This window comes from Melanerpes formicivorus, unplaced genomic scaffold, assembly GCF_026170545.1.
Source record: "Melanerpes formicivorus ecotype bairdi unplaced genomic scaffold, bMelFor1.0.p_v2 SCAF_47, whole genome shotgun sequence".
NCBI classification, from domain to species: Eukaryota; Metazoa; Chordata; class Aves; order Piciformes; family Picidae; genus Melanerpes; species Melanerpes formicivorus.
In genome coordinates, this window is record NW_027142399.1 from 523,736 (window position 1) to 541,382 (window position 17,647).

General features: G+C 59.9%; 1 protein-coding gene across 2 annotated transcripts; it reads left to right on the plus strand.

Moving 5' to 3' along the window:
• Positions 1-1,058: 1,058 nt before the first annotated feature.
• ABCG4 (ATP binding cassette subfamily G member 4) lies at positions 1,059-17,327 on the plus strand. 2 transcript variants are annotated; one of them, XM_068159947.1, is made up of 15 exons: positions 1,059-1,596; positions 3,098-3,335; positions 6,087-6,204; positions 7,031-7,163; positions 7,381-7,431; positions 8,492-8,637; positions 8,964-9,087; positions 9,310-9,424; positions 9,698-9,837; positions 10,119-10,217; positions 11,239-11,407; positions 12,160-12,260; positions 12,439-12,597; positions 12,764-12,882; positions 12,996-17,327. In XM_068159947.1, the coding sequence occupies exons 2-15, from the start codon at positions 3,107-3,109 to the stop codon at positions 13,219-13,221; spliced, it is 1,929 nt and encodes a 642-aa protein (XP_068016048.1). In that variant the 5' UTR covers positions 1,059-1,596; positions 3,098-3,106; the 3' UTR covers positions 13,222-17,327. The 2 variants fall into 2 exon arrangements, with proteins under 2 accessions (XP_068016048.1, XP_068016050.1); XM_068159949.1 differs by having other exon boundaries at positions 3,103-3,335.
• The last annotated feature ends 320 nt before the right edge of the window (positions 17,328-17,647 follow it).

Consider the following 17,647-nt stretch of genomic DNA (forward strand, 5'->3'; position numbering starts at 1 on the left):
GTGGTCAAGGCCACTGGAGGAAGACCCCAATGGGGATCAGATGAATGCTGAATGTGCCCATGGGACTGCCCACCAAGCCCTTCTGGCCACTGGACTACCCTCCCTGCTAGCCTTCTGCCTTGAAATGAGTCTCCTGGCCACAGGAGCTCCTGCCCCAGCCTTGAGCAGTTGAGAAGGGAAGGGTTTTAGCATCAGGGGCGTTCACTCCAAGGCCCTGCTCACTGCCCACCTGCAGAGGAGCAGCTCTGCATTGCCCTGTGCAGGGGAGGTTTGGGCTGAGATCTGGTACTGATGAGTACCCTGGGGCTGGGAGTCAGCCCAATGAGCTCAGAGCAAACTGGATGGATCCAGAGTATCTTTTGCTTCATGAGGAGATGACTTCAGGCCTCCACGTGGAGCTTGGCTCCATGACTACTTCCTTGAACCCTCCTCCTGCCCAGCCTGTGGGCTGGATCCTGCTCTGCCAAAGAGCCAAATCACTGCTCTAAGCTCTGTCTGGGCCCAAAGCTGAGTGTAGGAAGGCAAAGCTTCCCTTGGCTCAAGAGCTGGTTCCTTAATTAATACTTTTGTCAGCACCATTCATTTCCATATGTCTTTCATGGCTAAGTGCTGGGGTGGGTGAGAGGTGTGAGTAACAGTGAGGAGGGAGCCAGGCACGGTGCTGCAGGGGAAGTGGAGGGGTGGGAGGATGGCAGGTCCTGCATGATGAGCTGCAGAGCGGTGTGCTGGGGGTAAAGCCCGAGGGGAGCACTCCTCTCTCAGAGCCCTTTGCAGAAGGCTGTAACCCCACCAGCCCTGGCTCTCGATGCCTGCTGCAGGCTTCCCAGGCAGTGCTCTGCCTTTCAGCCCTCTTTTCACCCAGCAGTGCCCACACTGGGCTGTCTGCGTGGTGGTGCAGCCCCTGTCCCAGCTCAGTGCAGGGCTGAGCGGGGCAGCAGTGTCTCACGCAGGAGCAGACATTGCAGGGGGGAGGGGTTGAGCTCACGGAATTTGGGGCTGAGACTGCAAGGAGTGAGCTGCAGCAGGCTCTGCCCCATCCGTGAGCAGGAGCAGGCAGTGGTGCTGGGGGTTGTGCAGTTGGGGTTGGCAAACGCCAGGCTTGTGCGCTGGGGATGCTGAGGGCCAGCTGGTTTGCGGGGAGAGGAAATAGGGCCGGGCCCTTTAAGAGGATTTTTCGCTGCCTGGCACTGCTGCCTGCCTGGGCAGCCCATCCTGCCGCCCCGACCGGCAGCAGCAGCAGCGACAAAGCTGGCGGAGAGGGGCACCGCCGAGCAGCCGGACCGAGGGGGCTGCCGACCATCGCTGGGCTGGGGTCGGAAAGCTGCGCCGCCGCCCTGCCAGCCCAGCCCGCTGCCTAGCCCAGCCCTGCGGAGGGATGGGGAGGAGACCCCGAATGGGGACCACCCGCGGGGACAGCGCCCAGCCCGGGGCCTGGCGCTGAGTGCCGGGGCCGGCTGCGACCGAGCCGCTCCCTGCCTGGCAGCGTCCCGCAGCCCCCGCCGCGGGCATCGCCCCTTTGTCTGCGGGAGGAGGAGGCAGAGAACGGAGGGCGCTGCCTGCGGGGAGAGAGGAGCCGCCGCGCCCGCAGCTTCCCAGGTGAGAGAATCTGCCGGGAGAGCCAGGGCGGAGGAGCCCCGGCTCCGGGGGGAGCTCCATGCCCGGGCCGGGCAGGCTGCGGGGGAGCTGGGGAGCCGGGGAGCCAGGGATGGAGCGAGAGCATCCTCCACAAAGCCTCCTGCCCCTCGCCTCGGGGCTGGGCTAAGCCGCGCAGAGCGGCTTGCGGGGTTTAGCTCTGCTGGTAGCGCCCAGCCCAGGAGTCAAGGTGAGCCCGAGGGCGCTCCGTGCCTGCTGCCCCCCGAGCCCCCTCGGGGCTGCGTGCCACGCTCGGGGGCCGCCGTGCTAAGCGTGGGTCCGAGACAGGGGTCTGGGTGCTGTCGTTTTTGCCACCTCTTCTTCCCAAGGGCTGGGGTCAGCTTTCTCCCAGCCCTGGAAGGCTCTGTCTGCAGCGGGGAGAGGGCTGGGAAGATGTCGGCGCAGCTCCTGGCGGGGCCAGGGGATTGTGTGAGCACTGCAGCGGCGGCGAGGAGCTGCAAAATGTAGGTTAGCAAACATTGCCATCCCAGCCCCGGAGCAGAGATGGGTGTTGGGCCCAGCCTGCTCAGGAACAGCTTGGACTCCTCTTGCCAGTGTGGGGATCCCCCAGCTCCCCCAAACAGCCTTTGGTGCCGCAGTGGGTCCTGGGGCTTGTGTGCTCCACACCCAGCACTGCAAGAGTCCTCAAGCCAAGAGGAAATGCAGGGAGCTTGGCTGTGCTGCAGCCGACCATGAGGAGGGCTGCAGTCAGAAGATGCTGCCCAGCAGGAGAGCTTTTGGGCAGGGGTGTCCCTTAGCATCATGCAATGGCCCCAGGTAGAGACTGGCCTGGTCTCAGAGGCTGAGATGAGCTAAAAAGGCCTTAAGAAGAGCTAAAAAGGTAAAATCAGCCAAGGAAGGTAGAGAAGGACTGGAAACAGTAGGGCCACCTCCCTGTTCTGTGAAGTCAATCCCAGCAAGCACCTGGGGACCCTCATCTGGCTGAGGCAGCTCTGCCCAAGAAGCCTGGGTGAGGCACAGCATGCTGTGTCTGAGGAACTAATGAGAGCAGATGCTTGCTTGGGACCCCAAATCTGTGTCCCCTGAGCCCTGGCTAGGACAGGCAGGGGTAGTTCACAGTTCAGGAGAGAACTTCAGCTCTCCCACCTCCCACCCTGCACTGACTAGAGCAGAGAGGGGCAGGGCAGGGAGACCAGCAGCACTGGAGCTCAGGGAGCTGAAGAGCCTTCCAGCTCTGCTGCCAGAGCCAGACCCAGCTGCAGGAGGTGCATCAATTATTGACTGTTGAGCTGAGCAGCTGCTGCTTGCCTTAAGCCCCTTGGTGCAGGCCTGACTGCACTGGCCAGGTCCATCCTTCCACTCAGACCACAGCTAGGCAGGGTGTCACAGGGCAGAGGGGGGCCTGGAGTCAGCAGGGAAGAGTGTGGGAGGACCTGCTGTGGGCTGCTCCCTGGTCCTGCGGTCCCTGGCCCACCCTGAGTCAGTCTCTGTGCGTTTCCCACAGAGCAGCAGGATGGCAGAGAAGGGCATGGACCCTGCCTGTGTCTCCATTGCCCTGGAGGACACAGTGTGCCACACCAGCCCTCCAGATGCCCCACTCCTCACCACCCACTTGAAGAAGGTGGAGAACCACATCACAGAGGCCCAGAGGTTTTCCCACCTCCCAAAGCGCTCGGCTGTCAACATTGAATTCGTTGACCTGTCCTACTCTGTGCGTGAAGGCTCCTGGTGGAGGAAGAGAGGTAGGAGCTGCCGGCTGGGGGAGGGCTCTGGGAGGGCTGTTGGACCCCTCCCCATGTTTGTGTGCCTCTGTCCAGGGCTGCATGGGGGAGGCTGGGCAGGTTTCCTGGTTCAGGGGCAGCCAGGGGCGGATGGGTTTCCCCAGCACTGTTGTTTGGGGTGTGATGTGCTGACAGCAAAACCCCAAAGAGATGTTCCAGCTCAGAGCCTGGCAAGGAGAATGCCTGTGGCTTGCAGGGGATTTCCTCTCCCCGTGCAGCCGAGGCCATGATCCCCTTTCCTGTGTGTGACTCTGGCCAGGAGCTCAGGGAGGGAAGAGGGGAGGCAGATGGTGGCTGGTGGGTGGTAGTCTGCTTTAATTAGCTCTCTCAATTACTAGGATGGTAATCAGGCAACCCCATGAGATGGAAGGGGAACTGATCTGCAGAAGCTGAAGGCAGGCAGGGATGAGCAGGGACTTGGGGTGTGGAGACTGAGGGTACAGGGCTGCTCAGCAGGGTGCCCTGCCAGCCTGGAGTGCCAGATGAGACCTCTGTCCCCAACCAGGCTCTGCAGCTAGGGAAACTGAGGCACTGAAAGACACTGAGACCAGCCCAACATCCCCAGGGATCACAGGATGTTAGGGGCTGGAGGGGACCTCTGGAGATCCTCCAGTCCAACCCCCCTGCCAGAGCAGGAGCATAGAATCCAGCCCAGCTCGCACAGGAACACACCCTGATGGGTCTCGAAAGTCTCCAGAGAAGGAGACTCCACATGAGGTTAGCCTCTTTGTCTGGGATGCCTCCTCAGCAGCCAGGCATCCCGGGCACCCAGCTGCTTGCCAGTGGGCTTGTGCCCTCCAGAGGGCAGGAAAAGGCAGCTGGACTGGACAGGAATATGCCAAGGGGTGCTGGGACCCCGGGGTGGCAGTGAGAGGGACTCCTCTATCCCGCGGGCCGGGCACAGGTGGAGGAGCTGGCAGGGAGCTGCCGGCGCCCTTGGTGCCAGCCCCCAGCAGCGAGCGGTGCCGAGGCAGGAGGTTACTGGCAGTCAATGACCGCCGGTAACCGCTGCGCAGGCTGCAGAGGCGCCGACGTGAGCAGCATGCGCGGTGCGGGAGCCATGTGCGCGGTGCCGGGGTGCGGGGGGGAAGGAGGCTGCTGGGCAGCCCTGCTCCGCTCTCGTCATGCTCAGCCCCTTGCCCTCCCCTGCGCTCGCTCCCGAGTGCGGGGCGCCTGCCGCCGAGGGATGCGGAGGGGGATGTGGGAGGTTGCGGGGCTGGCTGCCCTGTCCTGGGGATGGACAAGCCAGAGGGGCTGCCTGCCTGCCTGCCTCCGGTGGTTATCAGGGCTGTCAGCTGCTCTGAGGGCTGGAGATAAGTGTGTTGCCCTCACCCCGTGCCAGCTGCCACTATAGGGCACAAGGCAGTGGGGGAGAAGCGGGGGGTGAGGGGTGGGGAAGGCATATTTCCAGCAAGGAGATGCTCAGCTTTGGCTGTGGTTCAAGCAGGGTCCTAACAGAGGGACCATAACTGGAGCAGGGTAGATTTAGGTTGGGCGTCAGGAGGAAGTTCTGAACAATGAGAGTGGTGAACAGGTTGCCCAGGGCTGTGGTTGAGGCTCCATCCCCAGGAGACATTCAAGATTAGCCTTGATGTGCCCTGGGCAGCCTAATCTAGTTGGAGGTCTCCCTGCTGCCTGCAGGGGGGTTGGACAAGATGCCCTTTGAGGCTCCCTTCCCACCCAATGCAATCTGTGAATGCTGTAAAGCATTGCTCTCTCGCCAGGGCTGTGTTTTGGGGGCAGCTCCTGAGAGCCTGAGGCTGTACCTGTTCCCTACTCCCAACACTGTATTCCTTCTGCCAGAAAATGCTAATCAGCTGCCTTTAAAGCAGAGATAATTCCAGGTCTGATTAGCAGTGGCTGCTGCTGAGTGTCACAGCTTGAATGCCAATGAAGGCAACCACAGGGCATCCAGCAGGCTTGGGGACTGCCTGCCCATGCTGCCCTGCTTCTTGCTGCTCCTCTGCCCTGGCCCTAGGGATCAGGATCTGACGGTGTGCCCAGGGCTAATGTTACAGCCTGGTAATCTTCCTTAGCAGCTACATGCCCTAATCCAGGGATTTCCCTGGTTTTTGCTCTCATCTAGGGCATGTGCATCTTTGGCACTGGAAATCAGTGGGGTCAGCCAAAGACCAGGGTCAGGGCTCATGCTGGAAGTGACAGGCGCTGTGGCCACAGCCCTGGGTGTGCCTGGAGACAGTCTCCAAGTGCATGCAGCCCCTGGTGCAATGCATGGAGGTCCCAAGGGCCCCTAGGTGCTGGGATAGCATCACAGTTCCTGTTGTGCTCACAGGATGTTAGGGGTTGGAAGATCGAGTGCAACCCCCCTGCCAGAGCACAGATCACACAGGAGCACATCCAGATGGGGCTTGAAAGTCTCCAGAGAAGGAGACTCCCCAACCCCTCTGGGCAGCCTGTTCCAGGGCTCTGTGAGCCTCCCAGTGCAGAAGTTCCTCCCCATGTTGGGGTGGAACCTCCTGTGCTGTAGTTTCTATCCATTGCCCCTTGTCCTATCCCAGGGTGCAGGTGAGCAGAGCCTGGCCCCTCCCTCTTGACCCCCAGCCCTCAGGTATTTATAAACATTGATTAAATCCCCTTTCAGTCTTCTCCAGACTAAGAAACCCCAGGGCTCTCCCACTCCTCACAGGGCAGTGCTCCAGACCCAGTGCTGCAGCTTTGGAAAGCCCAACCTGTGCTGCTCTCTCTCTCCAGGGTACAAGACTCTGCTCAAATGCTTGTCGGGGAAGTTCTGCCAGCGGGAGCTCATTGGCATCATGGGGCCCTCGGGGGCTGGGAAGTCCACACTCATGAACATCCTGGCTGGCTACAGGTGAGGCTGAGGGGAAGCCAGCAGGGCTGGGGGTGCAGGGCTGGGGTCCCTGTGCCACCTTCCCCCCTAGCAGCTGTTTCCTGCTGGCTACAGATGTGGCTAAGGTGAAGCTAGCAGGGCTGGGGTCCCTGTGCCACCTTCCCCCCAGCAGCTGTTTCCTGCTGGCTACAGATGTGGCTAAGGGGAAGCTAGCAGGGCTGGGGGTGCAGGGCTGGGGTCCTTGTGCCACCTCCCCCCCAGCAGCTGTTTCCTGCTGGCTACAGATGTGGCTAAGGTGAAGCCAGCAGGGCTGGGGGCACAGGGCTGGGGTTCTTGTGCTACCTTCTCCCCCAACACCTCTTTGCTGGTGGTTGCAGATGAGGCTAAGGGGAAGCCAGCAGGGCTGGGGGTGCAGGGCTGGGGTCCCTGTGCCACCTTCCCCCCAGCAGCTGTTTCCTGCTGGCTACAAGTGAGGCTAAGGTGAAGCCAGCAGGGCTGGGGGCACAGCGCTGGGGGTGCAGGGCTGGGGTTCTTGTGCTACCTTCCTCCCCAACACCTCTTTGCTGGTGGTTACAGATGAGGCTAAGGGGAAGCCAGCAGGGCTGGGGGCGCAGGGCTGGGGTTCTTGTGCTGCCTTCCCCCCCAACACCTCTTTGCTGGTGGTTACAGATGAGGCTAAGGGGAAGCCAGCAGGACTGGGGGCGCAGGGCTGGGGTTCTTGTGCTGCCTTCCCCCCCAACACCTCTTTGCTGGTGGTTGCAGATGAGGCTAAGGGGAAGCCAGCAGGGCTGGGGGCGCAGGGCTGGGGTCCCTGTGCCACCTGCCCCCCAGCAGCTGTTTCCTGCAGGGAGACTGGGATGAAGGGGCAGATCCTGGTGAACGGGCGGCCGCGGGACCTGCGCACCTTCCGCAAGATGTCCTGCTACATCATGCAGGATGACATGCTCCTGCCACACCTCACCGTGCTGGAGGCCATGATGGTGAGCAATGCAGAGGCCAGGCAGCCTGCTGGGCTCCCCTGGGCACTGAGCCCACACTGACATCAGGCATTTCCAAGGGCTCTGGGACATGGGAACGCAAATCCTGCTGCTCTCGCTCCCTTCATCCCCCAGCTGGGCAAGGACAGGGGCTGTGGTGCAGCTGATTCTGGTCCCTGCATCTGACAGCTGTGTCTCCCTGCCCATCCTCTCTCTGCAGGTGTCTGCTAACCTGAAGCTGAGTGAGAAGCAGGAGGTGAAGAAGGAGCTGGTAAGTGCAGAGGAAGCTGGGCCCAGGCCCCCTCGTCTCCCCCCAAGATGGGGACAGCAGAGAAGGAAGGGCCCTGAGGGCGCTGGGGGATGCTGAGAGACTTGATATGCATGTAGCAGAATTTTCATACCTTAGAATATGATTATTAGGCTCCACCAGAGAATACTACTGAACTTCAGTATGCCTTGAGGTGCTGCAGCACTTCCAAAGAAGGGCAACAAAGCTGGTACAGGGTCTTAGAGCATCAGTCTTTGGAGGAGCAATTGAAGGAACTGGGATTGTTCAGCCTGGGGAAAAAAAACCTCTCTGAAAGGAGGTTGGATCCAGGTGGGGGTCAGTCTCTTCTCCCAAGCAACAAGTGACAGGATGAGAGGAAATGGCCTCAAACTGTGCCAGGGGAGGTTTAGGTTGGACATTAGGAACAATTTCTTCTCTGAAAGAGTGGTTAAGGCCTCAAACAGGCTGCCCAGCAAAGTGGTGGAGTCCCCAGCACTGGAACTGTTCACATCTTGCAGCCTGGAGAAGAGGAGACTCAGGGGTGACCTTATTGCTCTCTACAACTACCTGAAGGGAGGTTGTAGACAGGCAGAGGTTGGTCTCTTCTCCCAGGCAGCCAGCACCAGAACAAGAGGACACAGTCTCAGGCTGTGCCAGGGGAGGTTTAAGCTGGAGGTTAGGAAGAAGTTCTATACAGAGAGAGTGATTGCCCATTGGAATGGGCTGCCCGGGGAGGTGGTGGAGTCACCATCCCTGGAGGTGTTCAGGAGGAGACTTGATGGGGTGCTTGGTGCCATGGGTTAGTTGTTTAGGTGGTGTTGGATTGGTTGATGGGTTGGATGTGATGATCTTGAAGGTCTCTTCCAACCTGGTCTATTCTATGTATGTGAGGTGCTGCTGGCAGATGTGGTTTAGCATTAGCTTAACAGTTGGACCCGGTGGCCTTGGAGGTCTTCTCCAACCTTCATGATTCTGCGACTTCCAGCAATGGAGGTCTGAAGGGAGGTGGCAGAGATGGGATGAGAGGGTCCCTGGGAGCCCATGGTGAGCCCATGTCTTGCAGGTGAACGAGATCCTGACGGCCCTGGGGCTGCTGGAGTGCTCCTACACCCGAACCAGCTCGCTGTCGGGGGGGCAGCGCAAGCGCCTGGCCATCGCCCTGGAGCTGGTCAACAACCCTCCGGTCATGTTCTTTGATGAGCCCACCAGGTGAGACCACAGGGGCCAGGGCTCCTCACACTGCCTGCCCAGCTGGGCTACCCTACTGGGGGGGGGCACCAGGGTGGGTGGAACCCTCTGGAGCACAGCAGGGCTGCAAGACCTAAGGGTGGGACGTGACTGTGCCCACCACAGCTCCAGGAGGGCTTGGGGCATGGCAGGGCTTGGGGCTGCTCTTCTCTGCTGATCTGACAGGAGGGCGCCCACGAAGGGAGGCAGGCTGGGGGCATCCTTAGGGTGTGCTTCTTCCTCTCTCAATTCTCCCCTTCTCTCTCTGCTGTCTTCTGTCTCCTCTACCCCGTCCTGCGTGGTCACAGCGGTCTGGACAGTGCCTCCTGCTTCCAGGTGGTGTCCCTGATGCGGTCCCTGGCTCAGGGCGGGCGAACCATCATCTGCACCATCCACCAGCCCAGCGCCAAGCTCTTCGAGATGTTCGACAAGGTTTGGGCTGGGCTGGGCCACAGAGCTCTTCAGGGCCTCAAGACCCAGGGGAGAGGCCCTGAGCTGCAGGCATTTGGCCTGGTGCTTCTCAGGGACACGGCCCCCCACGGCTGGGGTCTGGCAAGGGTGCCCTGTGTCACCCTAGGGCAGGGATGAGGGTAGGAGCAGGTGGCAGTGCCCCTGGCTGCTCTGCACCTGCCATACTCTGCCTTTCTCTTGCAGCTCTACATCCTGAGCCAGGGCCAGTGCATCTTCAAAGGCATTGTCACCAACCTCATCCCCTACCTGAAGGGTCTGGGCCTCCACTGCCCCACATACCACAACCCTGCTGACTTCAGTGAGTGCCTCTGCCCCAGCTGGGGCTGTGGTGGGGAGCAGAGGGTGGCAAGGTCCAAACCCATTTCCCAAGCCCTTGGTGCTGCCTGGTATCACCCCAGGCTTCCCAGGGAGCAGGGCTGGCCATCACCTCCTTGTTAGGTGCTGGCTGGGCAGCACTGCAGGGCGAGGGTTGTGCTGGGCTCCCACTCTCCTGTTCCACAAGGTCCTGGGCTGGGCAGGCCAAGCAGGGGCTGTCTCAGCACCTCTCAGGGGTGCCTGTCCTCCTCCACAGTTATTGAGGTGGCCTCAGGAGAGTATGGAGACCTCAACCCCGTGCTGTTCCGGGCTGTCCAGAATGGCATGTGCACCATGGCTGAGAAGAAGAGCAGCCCTGACAAGTCAGACCCCTCGTGCCCAGCACACTGTGTGACGGTGAGTGGCAGCAAGAGGAGCCCCCTGTGGTGATGGGGAGCAGCAGGTACCGGGGTGCTCATCCAGGGACAGGTATCCTATGATGCTTACTGCCCCTTGGACACAGCATGGAGGTGTCCTGCCAACCTCTGCTTGTCTTGAGGACCAGCTTGGTGCTTCCAGAGCCTGTGCTCACCAGGGGTGTTCACAAACAGCTCCTTGGAAGTGCTTGGGTGGTGTTCCAGGAGGGTCCTCGTGTTGTGAGCTTGCCCCATGTCCCTGACTTGCCTGTGCTCTTGCAGGATGTGGACCACATCGAGAGCCACACGTTTGCCACCAGCACTTCAACTCAGTTTTGCATCCTCTTCAAGAGAACCTTCGTCTGCATCCTGAGGGACACGGTGAGGTCAGGGGAGGCTGGGCCAGCGATGAGGGATGGGGCAGTCACTCTCTGTCACTGGGGGCAGGCAGAGACAGGAGTTGAGGAGCAGGCAGGCTGTCCTGTGCTGCCTTGGGAGGAGTGGGGCTCAGCTTTGGGGAGCAGGCAGGCTGTCCTGTGCTGCCTTGGGATGAGTGGGGCTCAGCTTTGGGGAGCAGGCAGGCTGTCCTGTGCTGCCTTGGGATGATTTGGGCTCAGCCTTGAGGAGCAGGCAGGCTGTCCTGTGCTGCCTTGGGATGAGTGGGGCTCAGCCTTGAGGAGCAGGCAGGTTGTCCTGTGCTGCCTTGGGATGATTTGGGCTCAGCCTTGAGGAGCAGGCAGGCTGTCCTGTGCTGCCTTGGGATGAGTGGGGCTCAGCCTCGAGGAGCAGGCAGGCTGTCCTGTGCTGCCTTGGGATGAGTGGGGCTCAGCCTTGAGGAGCAGGCAGGCTGTCCTGTGCTGCCTTGGGATGAGTGGGGCTCAGCCTTGAGGAGCAGGCAGGCTGTCCTGTGCTGCCTTGGGATGAGTGGGGCTCAGCCTTGAGGAGCAGGCAGGCTGTCCTGTGCTGCCTTGGGATGAGTGGGGCTCAGCCTTGAGGAGCAGGCAGGTTGTCCTGTGCTGCCTTGGGAGGAGTGGGGCTCAGCCTTGAGGAGCAGGCAGGCTGTCCTGTGCTGCCTTGGGATGAGTGGGGCTCAGCCTTGAGGAGCAGGCAGGCTGTCCTGTGCTGCCTTGGGACGAGTGGGGCTCAGCCTTGAGGAGCAGGCAGGTTGTCCTGTGCTGCCTTGGGATGAGTGGGGCTCAGCCTTGAGGAGCAGGCAGGCTGTCCTGTGCTGCCTTGGGATGAGTGGGGCTCAGCCTTGAGGAGCAGGCAGGCTGTCCTGTGCTGCCTTGGGATGAGTGGGGCTCAGCCTTGAGGAGCAGGCAGGCTGCCCTCTGCTCCCTTGGGATGCCCCTGAGGTGCAGCCCTGCCTTGCTGAGCCCCTGCATCCCCCCTCTGCCCCCAGGTGCTGACCCACCTGCGGTTCATGTCACACATCTGCATCGGGGTGCTGATCGGGCTGCTCTACCTGCACATCGGCAACGACGCAGGCAAAGTCTTCAACAACACTGGCTTCCTCTTCTTCTCCATGCTCTTCCTCATGTTTGCTGCACTGATGCCCACCATCCTCACCTGTAAGCAGCTCCTGGCCCCAAAGCCCCTTGGCTGCTCCCAAGCCTTGTGGAGAAGGCTCCCAGCTGTGTTGGGAGTGTGTCTGCTGGGTGGGGGAGGAAGATGAGTTGGACAAAGGAGAGGAGAAGATGAAAGCTCTAACAAAAGAGAGGAGGGGGAAAATCTTCTCTTTGGGTGTCTTGCAGTTTTACCCTTTACTTAATGTTAGAATTTTTAGCCTTTACTTAATGTTAGAATTTCCTTTCTGGCTCAAAGCAGAACGTTGGAAATTTCCCCCCCCCTGTTGTTCTGTTTCTGAGAAAACCACAGAAGTGTTTGGGTTGGAAAAGCCCTCCCAGGATCACTGAGTCCAACCACCTTGGCCATCTAACCCTGTGCCATGGCCACAGGTTGCTTGAGCACCTCCAGGGATGGGGACTCCACCACCTCCCTGGGCAGCCTGTGCCAATCCCTGACCACCCTTGCAGCAAAGGAATGTTTCCTTGTCTCCAGCCTGAATCTCCCTGGCACAACTTCAGGCCATTTCCCCTCCTCCAAAGCTGTATTTTCAGCTGCTTCACTTCTCTTTCACTTCCTCAAAGAATTTGCCTAACCCCCCCACACACACACCAGCTAAGTTGACTTTTGGTGGACATTTGAGCATCTGCTTGTGGTGCAGGCAGGCAGGAGGCTGCCTGCTGCTCTGTGCTGGGACAGCATCATAGCTGCAGGAGGGAGTTGGGGCTGGAGCAGCTAACTGCTTGTTTCCATGCAGTCCCTCAGGAGATGACAGTGTTCCTGAGAGAGCACCTCAACTACTGGTACAGCCTGAAAGCCTATTACCTGGCAAAGACCATGGCAGATGTGCCCTTCCAGGTGAGCTTTCAGCTGGACTGAAGCATGGCCCTCCTGGCACAGCCGATTGCTTGGCTACCCCGGTGCCCAGAGCTGACCTTTGAGGGGTGCCTGTGGTTCTCCTTGCCCCAGGAAGGGTCTGTGGGGTAAGGATGGCCATGGGCCCAGCAGAGTGGTCTCTTTGCCTGCCCCTCTGCAGGTGATCTGCCCCATTGCCTACTGCAGCATCGTGTACTGGATGACAGGCCAGCCCCCGGAGGCCACGCGCTTCCTCCTCTTCTCTGCCCTGGCCACCGCCACCGCCCTGGTGGCCCAGTCCCTCGGGCTTCTCATCGGAGCTGCTTCCACTTCCCTGCAGGTCAGACAGAGCCTTGGCCTCTCCTGTTCCATGCAGATGGAAGGAGAGTCACAGGGTGTCCTGGGACAAGGAGGGGTGGTGGGCAGTGTTAGCCACAGGCAGGCTGGGGAGTGCCACAGTGTGCCTGTGGACAGGGAGATGACACCCAGTGGCCTCTGCTCCCCAGGTGGCCACCTTTGTGGGACCTGTCACTGCCATCCCTGTCCTGCTCTTCTCGGGCTTCTTCGTCAGCTTCAAGACCATCCCTACCTACCTGCAGTGGAGCTCTTATGTCTCCTATGTCAGGTGGGATCTCACACTCTGGCCAGAAGCTTCCTGCCCCCCGGACTCCCATGGGCTGGGGAGAGGCTGGGGCAGCCTGGGGCAGGAAATGACTCTGGCAGTGTGCTCTGCCCTAGGTACGGCTTCGAGGGTGTCATTCTCACCATCTATGCCATGGAGCGTGAGGACCTGGAGTGCCTGGAGGACTTCTGCCCCTTCCAAAAGCCCATAAAGATCCTGCAGGAGCTGGATGTGGAGGAGGCCAAGCTCTACCTGGACTTCCTAATCCTGGGCATCTTCTTTGTCATCCTGCGGCTCCTGGCTTACCTGGTCCTCAGGTACAAAGTCAAATCAGAGAGATAAAGGGGCCCTGGGGCCCTGGCCTGCTGTGAGAGATGTTCTGCAGGTGGACACAGTGCTCCTGGCAGGTCATGGACCAGAGTGGAGGTGTCTGTAGATGCCAGCCAGGCCTGACTCAGCCGAGAAGGGTTTCAAGACATCTCGGAGCCGTTTTAACCTTTCCACACAGACTCTTCATTGCAGCAGCTTCGTACAGCCCTGGCGTGTGCCACCCTCTCCCCCAGGACTGCCCAACCTCATGGAGCTTTGCTCCCCTTCTGTCACCCCTGCCCTTCTCTGCCAGACACTGGGGATAGCCCCATGGAGGTGGCTGTCTGCTGAGCAGGGCTGAGAGGAGCTGGCTGCTCGGGGCAGGAGGGAGAGGAGCACCCTGGGGCTGCCTGAGCCTGGGGAGGAAGCCAGGAGGAGACACTGACAGAAGAAGGATGTAGCTCACACCCCACCTTGCTCTCCCTGGCCAGCAGCATGAGTCTCAGTGCTGAGAAGAGCCCAGAGATGCAATAGGCCAAGTTGCACAAGGCTGTCGTGTTTCCTGTTGCAGCAGGCACAGAAATTGGTGCATCCCCTTTTCTGTTGGCCTTGGCTTGGGGGTTTTGTTGTTTTGTTGTAGCTCTGTATTTTTTTCCCCCCTTTTTTCCTTTTTTGTTTGTTTTGGTTGGTTTGTTTTCCTGTAACCCTCCCTGCTTCCCAGCCTGCACGGAGGGGACAGGAGAGCCAGCAGGAAGAGAAGGACTTGGGGGTCTGTCTCAGACTTCTGCCTGGATGCCATCCTCAGAGATGGGATCTTCAACCCTGGGGATGTGGCAGTGCCTGTGGGAATGGGACAGGATTCTCAGACCTTAGGGAGCCTTGTGTCCAGCCCCTGATGTCTTTGGGGCCTAAGCCAAGAGGATAAAGATCAGCCTGCATGGAGTGAAGTGACTGGGCCCTTCAAGTGCTGCACTGAGCAGGATTTGGGTTGCCATCCGCTGCCAGGCTGCTGAAAACCAGAGCTGGGCTCAGCAATTCCATCACTGGAGCCTCCACTGCATGAGAAGAGCTGGCCCTGAGCCTTCCCCTTGCAACAACTTGCTCCTCACCCTCCTTCCCCTGGTGTGACTGTGGCTGTCTCAGCAGAACAGGGAGGACAAGCCTCACTCAGCTGTGCCAGGAGGGGATGCCAGCCTCGGGGATGCCCAGCCTTGCCACACTGCAAACGTCCCAGGGTAACCCTGGGGGCAGAAGGGGGTCCCAGCAGTGCCAGAACTGGAAAGCAGGTGAGGTCTTGGAGAGGTTTGTTGGTGTTGGGTGACCCTGATGCTGGGAAAGGCTTTGCACTTCGTGGCTGGTATCAAGAAAAGATCCATCTTGGCAAATCTTTCTGGTGACTCCTCCAAGGTCACCTGCCTCTCCCCAGCCCTTGCAGAGGAAAGGCATTTCAGGACCTTGCTGGCTTTCCTAAGGAGCAGAGCTGAGGCCAGAGCTGGAGAGGCAGCAACACACACTGCTGTGCAGGGAACAGGACTCTGCTTAGCTCCACAGCACAGGCCTGCCCCTGTGGCTGTGCTGGTACTGGTGCCATGGGGCTGTGCACATGGCAACCCTCTGCTTTCTAGTGAGCATGGACATGGGGAAGGCAGCTCTGCTCCATCCTGGCATGCTGGGCCCTGGCTCAAGTGCAGTCTCTGAGATGTTGCTGCTGGCAGTCTGAGCAGCAGGGGACTGTAGGCAAATGCCAGGTTGTAGAGAATCCTTCAGGCTGTCCTCTGCTTTCACTGTCTCCTGGTGGGACTGCTTCACACAGCAGGGTCTGGCTGGCCTGCAGGGGGACAGCAGATGTGGCAGCACTGATGCTGGGCACCAAGCAAGGTCTGCTCTCCTCTGCCTGGACAGCATTGCTGTGAGGATTGTAGACGTGGGACTCTCCTTCACAGAAGGTCTGGAAGCAGGACATGCCATGATGCCCTGTTGTGCTGGGTTTTCCCCAGGGCTTCTGCCTGATTTACTGCAGTCCCTCACAAAATTCCACTCTGCTCCTGGATCTTCCTTCACTTCCAGCCCTCTGCAATGCTCTACAATGGAGCCATGCCAGCTTGGTGGGGGGGCTGCAGTCTCCTGGGCATGATGTTGCCAGCTGCAGCCACAGGGGCACGTTCAGGTGGGGAATGGTCTCCATGTCTGCTCTGTCACAAGGTGAATGGATGGGTAGGGACCCAGGGGGATGGTGGAGCTGTAGCCTGGCACCCTTCTCCATCTCATTGTCCATGGGGCTGGTGGGGCCAATGCCTCACTTCTGTCCTGCCCTCGGGCTGTGGCCTTGCCCAACGCATTGTGCACACTGCTGGGCTGAGGGCATTCCCTTGGATGGATCCCAAGGTGGCAGGAGGTACCAATGGTGCAGATTTGCACAGCTTCTGCCTCCTGCCCAGTCCAGCATTAGGAGTTCTCATGGTGGGTCCTGCTTCCTGCAGACCCAGAGGCAGTGCAGTCCCTAGCACTGTCCTGCTGCTGTCTGCACCCAGCAAACTGTGTCTGCTGGGCACCCCTGTGCCATCACAACCAGCACCTCTACCACTCCCAGAAGGACCAGGATGAGACAGACTGGCAGTGAAGCATGTGTGGAGTAGAGAGGGCTACCTGTGACTGCCACTGCCCATGTGCCCCTGCACTGGGATGCTGCAAGAGCAGCTGTTGCTGGCCAGCCTCTGCTGCTTGCAGAGAAACTCCATGGGACAGGCTGTGCGAGCTCAGTGTGGCCAGAGGGAGACTGCCAGGGCAGGTAGCTCCACAGCTGGCTGCTTGGGTCAGCCTGTCTGGGACAGGGCAGTTGGCAGCACCTCCAGAATCTCCAGCACAGTTCAGCACAGCCCAGGCCTCCTGTGCTGGTGACTGTGCAGGTGGCAGAGTCCAGGTATGCTGAGCAGGTATGTGGCCACTGTGGGGCAGAGGAGCAGGGCAAGCCCTGTGGATGAGGGGTGGCTGTGTCCTTGAGCTGTGCAAGGACGCTGGGGAGTGGGGACTGTGAGTGCTTGTGGCTGCAGGAATCCCCCCAGGGAACGCGTCTGGATAATCATGAGGAGCGTGATGGAGCAGAGCAGGTTTCTTCCTCCACACCTCCTCTTTCCCCCTGCCTTCCCTTGTAATGCACTTTGAATGGATGTGGATAGGGTTCAGGCTGTGGCTCCAGCTCCCTGGAAGCAACGTTGGAACCTCAGTCTGTCTAAAGCTGCTTGAGCCCCTGAGCCTGGCTCCTTCAGCCCACAGGCATGGTCACGTCAGGTCCTGCCTCTGCCTCGCTCCTGCTGGAAATGCAGGCAGGGGATGGCCTCTCACCTGGCACAGCCAGGCCACCTTTGTCACATGCACAAGGAGAGCAAATGCATCATCACCCAGCTGGTGCTAGGGTTTGTTGGAAAGGAGACTGGGGTAGAACAGGGAGAGGGGATGAGGCTTCTCCCAGGGTTTCACCCCTCTCTCAAATCAGGCAATAAATCCATAGTGTATGGACACCATTTGTCCTTTCCCTCTGCCTTGGGAGCTCCTGGTGTGGCAGCTCCTGCTGCTGCCTGGGCTCTCTGTGCGTGTTCCTACCCTGCTGGACCTCGTGGCTGTCCAGCCTTGGCCGTGGCTATGTGTGCAGAGCAGGTTGTACAGTGGGGTGCATGTGTGGCAGAGGGGTGGGGCTGAGGAAACCCAAGCTTCCAGATGACCAAAGGTGAGCTGCTGTTTGTTTTCTCCTGGGACTGTTCACAGCTCAGCCTGCTTGCTGCTGTGGCAGCCACACGTGGGTGGCGTTTGTCTGTTCTGGGTCTTTCTGCCTTACTGGAGAAGGCTGCAAAGCAGGGCCAGGGCACCACTGCCCACAGCTGCAGCCTGGCAGGAACCAGGCAGGGTGGAGGTGAGCCCCTGCACTTTGTGGGGAGCACAGGGCTGCTGGCAGGGCCCTGCTGGCTCTCCAGGCTGTGCTTCACACGCAGGTAAGTGCCCCACAGGGACAGGGTCCCCAAGTCCCAGCTTGCTGATAGTGTTCACTAGTGTCTGGGGGGGCCCAGGAGCTGTCAAGCAGGTGGAGATGTTGTGGTTGAGATGCCAGCTGTACTTGTTGGATTTCACACATCAATAAAACTTATATTTATAGTGTACTGCCTGGATGCCTCTCCCTGAGTGGCCAGAGAGTGTGCTCATGGGAGGACACGTGTGTGCCTGGGTACACCATGGGTGTCCCTGTGTCCAGCTGGGTGCTGGGGGGGGCAGCACACAGGGAGGTGGCTGCACACATTGCTGGGTATGGGTGCCAAGTATGTGCAGAGCCATGCAGGGACACGTGTGTCCCTGTGGGCTACATGCTGGCCTTTTGGGGGTGCAAGTTATTAGTGCTTTGGGTTTGCCTGGCTGTGAACCCTCGGCTCCAGCATCACTGGGGCAGTGCTGGCTGTGGCAGGCAGAGGGG

Bases quoted from the DNA above. Each gene is read 5' to 3' on its own strand.
- ABCG4 (XM_068159947.1), top strand. From the start codon at position 3,107: ATGGCAGAGAAGGGCATGGACCCTGCCTGTGTCTCCATTGCCCTGGAG. The intron at 7,164-7,380 runs GTGAGCAATGCA...CTCTCTCTGCAG, and splicing joins CCGTGCTGGAGGCCATGATG to GTGTCTGCTAACCTGAAGCT. The intron at 7,432-8,491 runs GTAAGTGCAGAG...CATGTCTTGCAG, and splicing joins AGGAGGTGAAGAAGGAGCTG to GTGAACGAGATCCTGACGGC.